This window comes from Chelmon rostratus, chromosome 23, assembly GCF_017976325.1.
Source record: "Chelmon rostratus isolate fCheRos1 chromosome 23, fCheRos1.pri, whole genome shotgun sequence".
Taxonomy (NCBI): Eukaryota; Metazoa; Chordata; class Actinopteri; order Chaetodontiformes; family Chaetodontidae; genus Chelmon; species Chelmon rostratus.
In genome coordinates this window covers 17388605-17396499 of record NC_055680.1, presented here as the reverse complement: position 1 = coordinate 17396499, position 7895 = coordinate 17388605, and the positions used below count along the sequence as shown (strand labels likewise).

General features: G+C 46.9%; 1 protein-coding gene across 1 annotated transcript; it reads right to left on the bottom strand.

Annotated features, from left to right (window-relative positions):
* Positions 1–325: 325 nt before the first annotated feature.
* On the bottom strand, positions 326–3849 carry LOC121626726 (programmed cell death 1 ligand 1-like). The gene is made up of 4 exons (XM_041965393.1): positions 3714–3849; positions 3371–3426; positions 2203–2568; positions 326–1872 (listed from the first exon to the last, which is right to left on the bottom strand). Exons 2-4 carry the CDS (start codon positions 3417–3419, stop codon positions 1688–1690), a joined length of 600 nt encoding a protein of 199 aa, XP_041821327.1. The 5' UTR covers positions 3420–3426; positions 3714–3849; the 3' UTR covers positions 326–1687.
* Positions 3850–7895: the final 4046 nt, after the last annotated feature.

The window sequence follows — 7895 nt, the reverse complement described above, 5'->3', positions numbered from 1 at the left end:
TATCAGAATATCAGTATCATCAGACCACGCCGGTAAGATGCAGGAGAGCACAGACGATGGAGGATAATACGTCAGGAGGAGGGTCGAGGGGTGAAGGGATGAAGGGAAGCAGTGCGACGACGGACCAGTGTGAGCTGCCGGCGCGGAGACGGGATGGAACCGCCTCTTCGGTTCCTGTGTTCTAACGAGAGACGAGGAGAGAGGACAAGAGGAAGTGTTTCAGGGTGGACGGGTGTGAAGATCGAGTCGAAGGAGAGACGATCGAAACCTGTGAGCTTTAATACTTTGTGTGGGAATGGGATGTGTTCGGGCGCGGTCTTTGTTCCCGAACGTAGTTTTAAACCTCCATCCACACTGTGGGTGGAGTCAACAGCACAGCAGCACTGAGAGAAAACTGCAGCATTAATCATCACAGCCTCGTCTTCAGCCTTCTGATGGACTGTTTGTCACGTTTCTGCTGTGAACACGTCCGTGTTTATATGAGAGGAGCAGCGACGACTCTTCAGCGTGAAGTCCTTTAATATCAGATGCTCAGAAGAGATAATGCTATGCTTTAATAAACTTTATTAACACTCACAACAGTTACAAACTGGCTTATGTTTTTCTTCCATCACTTTCTGAAGCGAAATACAGAACAGCAAAAAAATAATAATCAAAGGAAACTTCTGACAAAAGTGGAAACAACAGCATTTTTACTTTAATCCCACAAACACGTTTTAAAGCATCAACTCAGCCACTTCTTTAACTTCAAAGCAGAACAGATAAAACTTTATTGATAATTTATTGATAGTAATTAAATTAATCTCGTCAACGCAAATAAGTTTCATAGGATGAGATAAATAAAGGAGGCTAAATGAAACAAAGAATCTCGTGGCCATTAGAGCAGCTTCAGCTTCAGCTCGTTCAGCGCTGAGTTCAGCAGCTCGGACAGTGTCGACCAGAGATCCGCTGATGAGTAAAACCGATGCCACAGAAGCACCGCGCCGTGAAAAAGTATAGAAATGTACTGAGCTGCATGTTACAGTCAACTTATTGTGTAGCTTTAAAAACATCTGACACGCTGTGAACGCTTGACTTTCACCTGTAACAGAGTATTTCTACACGCTGCTGCTTTTAATAAAGATGTGAGTACTTCTTCCAGCATTGAGTACAGTTACCTCTGAATGTACATGAAGTTCTCTGTAAAATGAAGATGGCCGATACTTTAACAGCATCTTCACTGAAGCGGGACTCATGATAGACGAGCAGTTTGTGCTCTGAACACCAACAGTAACCGTCACTACAGTCCTCTTTCTGGTATTACAGTACATCTGATGTCTGAGGCAGCACCACAGCGGACAGAAAACAAGAGGTGAGCTCAAGCCCGAGCAGCAGGTCCTGGTCCAAGACCTCCAGTTTAACATGAGTGAGGAGAAGGTTTGGTCCAAGCCGTCACTGAGAAGATGCTCTGACCCAACCCCAAAACTCAACAGTGATCACAGCTGCTGACTTCTGTTCAGACAGGATCTAACAGCACTGAATCAGGTCACCGTGAGGCAGAAAACCAGCACCAGTCTCGGCTGATTTCTGTCCATCATTGCATCGTCACAGCCCGGCGGCGTTCTCCAACAGAAGAAGCAGTTCTGTCTTCAGGTGTACATGTGGTGGATTTCTCTCCACAGCAGCAGGGGGCAGCAGACGCCACATCTCATATAGGAGGCACTGCACACCGCTCCTGGGTTCTCCTCTTTCCCTTCAGGCAGTGTGAAGTCCAGCGACAGGCCGCCAGTCCAGCTGCTGCCACCGCCAGTCCCAGTCCAGCATAGAGGCCGGGTCTTCCTCGGCTCGCTGGCTTTGCTTCTGGTTTGGCAGGTTTGGACATCTCAACGGCAACTGTGAAGAACATGAAGAGTGATTAATGTGAGGAAACAAACTGTCCACAACAAAGACTGACTGACAGCTGTGGAGGGCAGAGAAGATAAAAACATCAGTCCAACACAGACAGGAAGTACCTGTTTCTTCTCAGACTACAAATCCAGTTCTGATGATCAAACCATAAATGACTATTTTAGTATTTTGAAAACCTACACAACTCCAGAAATGAACACAAGTTGTATAATTTGGCTGTTTTTCCTACAGATGTGAGCAGATGTGCTGAAAGGTTTCTGGTGGCAGCAAACAGCAGCCAAACTGCTCCACATACGAGCAGACGCGTGTGACTACCTTGAGTCGGCTTAGCAGCGACGTGGAGCGAGAACTCTTTGACCTTCTTCCCAGATTGGGTGACCATCCTGCAGAGGTACCGGCCCGAGTCCTCGGTCCGGACTCCGGACAGACGAAGTCTGACGCGTCCCGTTCTCAGAGCGTGTTTGTCGCACCGCACCCGTCCTGCGAACTGCTCGTGCTGAGGCTCCTCGATGCTGTGGTCCAGATGGTAAAACACCCTCAGCTCAGGTGTCACAAACACGCAGTGGATCTTCAGCGAGGGGATGGAAACGTTGGCTTTGGAGGAGAAGCGCCATTCAGCTGTGATGCTGCTGTTCTCCTCTGCCTGGTAGTTCAGAGCCGAGTCCTGAGGCTCAAACATCCCTGAGAGGGAGACATGGAGAGAACGCTGTGTCACAGGCTGCACAAATACACTGATGCATTACGCCAAAGTGTTACTTTACAAGACTATCATTGCATTTTAGTGTTTTTTTTTCTTACTGGGGCGTAACCATACAATGCTTTTCTGTTCAAATTCTGCATGAACAGGAGGCTGCACATGCCACACCCTTCAGCCAGCAGCAAGTGTAGAGATAAACTGGATTACGAATAAGCCAGACAAAAGACTTAACAGTTATTTGTGCTCAGAGGAATGTTTTTTAAGACGTAAGTGAGTCATAAAGTACAACTGATGGTGATGGGAATGTCATGAGTTCTGCAGGTATTTAGTCAGCAAGCAGCTGGGATCACCAAAGTCATCACAGTTTATCCTGAGGGGGTCAAAAATGTAGTTGTTGTATAGTTGTTGAGACATTTTATTGAAAAATAGAAATGTCAGATTCAGAGGATGCATCCACTGGGGACCACGAATGTCTGTGCAAGATGTCATGTTGATCCATCCTATAATTGCTAAGACGTTTCAGTCTGGACCAAAGTGGTGGACCAACTGACCCTAACTCCAACCCTTCCATGAAGACATGCAGCTAGCATGGTTCAAATCCTGAGAGCAGCCTGTGTCACACCCACCATGTCTTAGTTTCATGGTGGGATGTAAATTTTCCAACGTTGCTAAACCCCCCAAATACCAGAAAACAAGACATCAATGTGTTCTGCCCGAGCTGCGGGGCTGGAGGGGCTAATGTGAACAATTCTCTGTGTGCAAAATAACGTGAAGGTGCGAACTAACCAGAGACGCAGCTGGCGAGGATGATGAGCAGCAGGATCCTGCAGATCATCTTCTTCCTGTTAAAGAAAATATCCCATGAACAGCAGCTAACAGGCGGTCAGGTCAGTTCCTGGACCTGCACATTCACTGCCTGTCATCTAGTTCCTCTCTCCCTCTGCACTCTTTCTCTTTCTTCCTTGCGATTAGCCAACGTTTCTGAGTCATTTGTTTACACAGCCGGCAGCACTGACCTGCCCCCCCCCGACAGCAGCTTCCTCCTGTTTGCCCTGCTTTCTTACACTTCGCTGTCCCGTTGCTGTCAGATGGAAAATGATAATTCACACCTGAAATGTTTTTCTCTTACCTGCAGTCAGTTCCCTTCAGTCACTCCCTGCAGTGTAAACCCAGATTTCCATGTTTGTCAGTAAGCTGAAATGAGCCGCCACCCAGCCTTCAGTTTGCTGCTATGTCTCCACAATGCACCAGTGTGTCTGCCCTTCAATGACCCCTGCTCCTCCCACCCCACCCACTCCTCTTACCCCACCCACTCCTCCCCCCTCTATGTAAATGAATGGTTCAGCCGTGGATGTGCAGTGGCAGGTCACAACACACGAGACACTCCCATCAAATGCTGTCGGGCTGGTTTGTCCAACATGTCCATGCGATGCGGCCTGTGCAGAAAACTAACTGTTTTATTATCAGAACCAAAGAGTGACTAACCTGACACACCCGCAAGATCTACTTTTACACAAATACATGACCCAAATAATGACACAACCAATGCAATTGTGTTGTGGAACACATTTTCATATAAGAAGGGTTGAGATATCTAGTTAATTTAAACACAAGATACTTGTGCTCAAAAAGAGGATTCATTCTCAGTGAAGAACCTTGGAGCTCTAATCTGCCTCTATACCTGCCAAAGAGCAGTGATTCCTAACACGTCTCTGGGGGTCATCAGGTGGAAACCTCCCTTCAACAGTGTTTCGCCTACTTAGTCCCACTACACCTCCAGGAGGTTAGGCAGTGAACTCCGGCGTCCCAGAGTCACCCCCCCTAGTGCCAGTTCACACTGCTCCTACACAATCCAAACAGCACCGCCACGTTCAACTGACCCAGAGATGCTCCAGGTAGTGGCCAGTACCGATGCTACCATTTAACTATTGCTAATGCTACTGCTAACCGCTAGGAAGAACAGAAGAAGACAATACAGTTCCGATGCTACCATTTAGCTAATGTTATGTGCTAACCGCTACCTGCTAAGAGGAACAGAAGAAGACAATAACGCTAGATTCACCTATACTGTCACCTATACTAACTGCTAAGATACTATCATACTCTCACCGCTTTAGCTATTGTTAGCTGCTACAATGCTACCACAGGCCTAGATGCCACATGTAACTGCCGATTGCCACACTACCATCATCTACCCCTGCCCCTCACCAACTGCACCAAGAAAAAGCGGGGTGGGAATACAAACCCTGGTTCGGGTAGGGGATAGAAAATAAAGAGGTAGAGTCAAAAGATGAAAGTAGGGATTGGATACAGACCCTTGTTCGGGTAGGGGGTGGAAAATTTAGAAGGTGCTGAAGGTGGAGGCCTAAACCACAGACTAGATTTAACAGCCTCTTCTAACATTTCCTTCAAGAAGCAGCAAACCCTACCATTTCCTTCAAAAAGCAAACAGAGCAGGAAAACAAACCCTAACATTTCCTTCAAGAAGCAGACAAAACAGGAAAACAACCAAAAAGATCAAAAAACAAGCCAACTCTGTGTCTTACCACGCAAACTCACCTGAACAGGCCGCATGGTCCCAAAGAGAGACTCTAGCTGGCCACACCCCCACCTTATCTAAACTTCCTGGTTCTCTTCCTATTGGCAGAGCGAGAAGATGGGGCGGGGAAAGCAGAGCAGAGGAGAGGTGTCTTGTTCAGACTTTAACCTCTTCTCTTGCCGGGTTAGGCATGCATGTCCTCTGCCTGCCCCCCCACTGTCCCTATTTCACCCCCCAACTACTATTATTTCTCCTGATCCATATCCACTGACTAGACCTAGCAGCCTCATCTGACATCTCCCTCACTGTCTTTCTTAAATTTTGCCCATGCACTCCCAGCTCCCTCAACAGTGAAACAGCTGACCCTGCAACAAAACCTCTACACCCCACTTCAACCGGACAGACCCTGGTCTTCCATCCCCTCTGCTCAGATTCTGTCTTTAAATCTGCATACTTAGTCTTCTTCCTTTCATAAGCTGCCTCCACTGAATTTTCCCAAGGGACTGTTAACTCAATAAAATACACAGTCTTTTTACTCATGGACCATAAGACAATGTCTGGCCTCAGATTACTATAAACTATTTCCTGGGGCACAACTAGCTGTCCTCCCAAGTCGACCTGCATTTGCCAATCATCAGCCCCTACCAGGCAGCCACCTCCCTGCTTTCTCCCTGACTTAGCAGCTCTATTTTTCTCCCCCTCTCGAACAAACTGCACATCTAACCTCTCCTTTCTAGAACTTCCAGAATTCACCTGCTTCCTTCTCTCCTCAATGCCTGCGGCTAAGCTTCTCAGCACCTGATTATGCCGCCATGTATACCGGCCTTGTGATAAGCTAATTCTACAACCTGACAAAATGTGCTTTAAACTTGCTGTACCTGAGCAGAGTGGGCACGATTGATCGCCCTGTACCCAGAGACTTAGGTTCTGCGGGGCTGGCAACACATCGTATGTCGCCCCTATCAGAAATTTAATACGGCCTTCCTCCATATTCCACAGGTCCCTCCAACTAAGTTTCCTCTTCTCAACACCTTCCCAATTCAACCATTGTCCCTGTTTGGCTTGACCAACTGCTTTTGCCCCTCTTAACAACTCCTCCTGCCTACGCACCTGTTCCACTACAAGCTTTCTTTTCTCCTTTAGACCTGCTTTATTCCACACTGGTTTGCCTGGGCCAAGCCCCAAGCCTCCCCGGCCAAATTGAACATTTCCTACTATTTCTGCATGCCTAAGAGCTGCCTCTGCCTCCTGCACTGCTGCCCTTGGGTTCCATTTCCTCCCCCCAGAAGGATTCGGAACCACATTGCTAACTAACATGTCCTTACTCCCAGATAATAAAAGTTCTGTCCTAACCTTAGTGCATTTAAACTCCTCTGTTAGACTGGATGCTGGCAGCTGAAGCATTCCTTTCCCATACAAAGCTACATTGCTTAAGCACCTGGGAGCACCCAACCATTTTCTAATATAAGAGCTAACTAGCCTTTCCATTCTCTCTGCTACAGATAATGGGACTTCATATACTGACATTGGCCACATTAACCTAGGATACAAGCCAAACTGCAAGCACCACAACCTCAGTTTTCCTGGGAGCCCTGATTTATCTATTCTCTCCAGCCCCTCTGCAACATCCTTTCTAAATTGCACAACCTGTTCAACATCATTCAGGTCCACATTGTACCACCGTCCTAGACTCTTAACTGATTTCTCCCTAATTGTTGGGATTTCCTCACCATCTATAGCAAACTTTCTATCACTTACTTTCCCTCTGTATATTGAAATACTCCTTGACTTACTAGGCTTAATCTTCATACTAGCCCACTTGAGATTCTGATTGACTTTATCTAACAACCTCCTTGTACATGGCACTGTTGAAGTTAGCAGTGTCATATCATCCATATAAGCCCTAACTGGTGGAAGACGCATTCCATTCTGCCGTCTCTCTCCACCTACGACCCACTTGGAAGCCCTAATAATTACCTCCATAGCCATTGTGAAAGCTAGCGGGGACACTGTACATCCTGCCATAATACCAACCTCCAATCTTTGCCAGCCTGTTGTGAGCTCTGCGATACTTGCACACAGTCTGATGTCTTGGAAATATGCTTTCACCAAGTTAACAACTATCTCCGGCACTTTAAAGTAGTCAAAGGAACTCCAAATAAGGTTATGTGGCACTGACCCAAACGCATTAGCCAGATCTAAAAATACAACATTCAAGTCTCTTTTCTCCCTCTTAGCTGTCTGAATCTGATGCCAAATCATGCTAGTATGCTCTAAGCATCCCGCAAATCCTGGTATCCCTGCTTTTTGCACTGTCGTATCTATCATACCATTCCTTTCTAAGTATTTAGCCAGCCTCTGTGCTACGATACTAAAGAAAATCTTTCCCTCAACATTTAGGAGAGAAATCATCCGAAACTGGCTAAGGTCCGATGACTCCTTCTCCTTAGGGATGAAGACACCTCCTGCCTTGCGCCATGCTCTTGGAATACTTTGTTTCTCCCAAACTATTCTCAGGTATCTCCATAGTGTCCTTAAGATGCCAGGTGCACTCTTATAGACATGGTAGGGGACTCCATTAGGCCCTGGGGCCGAAGAAGCCTTTGCACGCCTAACCACCTCCACCACTTCTCTCCACCTAGGTGGGCTCACATCCATCTCCTGCTCCACTTCCCCTAATGGTGGCATGTCAGGTGGAAGACCTATGTTCCTATTCTCCTTTGAATCTGAATACGTCGACTTCAAATACTGTTCAATCTCTGATTTCGTTGC

What these genes read in the sequence shown, in the direction of transcription:
- LOC121626726 (XM_041965393.1), bottom strand. Translation starts at nt 3,419, where the DNA reads ATGATCTGCAGGATCCTGCTGCTCATCATCCTCGCCAGCTGCGTCTCT. An exon ending in CCTCGCCAGCTGCGTCTCTG is followed by an intron (nt 2,569 to 3,370) that starts GTTAGTTCGCAC and finishes TCTCCCTCTCAG; the next exon opens with GGATGTTTGAGCCTCAGGAC. An exon ending in CGCTGCTAAGCCGACTCAAG is followed by an intron (nt 1,873 to 2,202) that starts GTAGTCACACGC and finishes TGTTCTTCACAG; the next exon opens with TTGCCGTTGAGATGTCCAAA.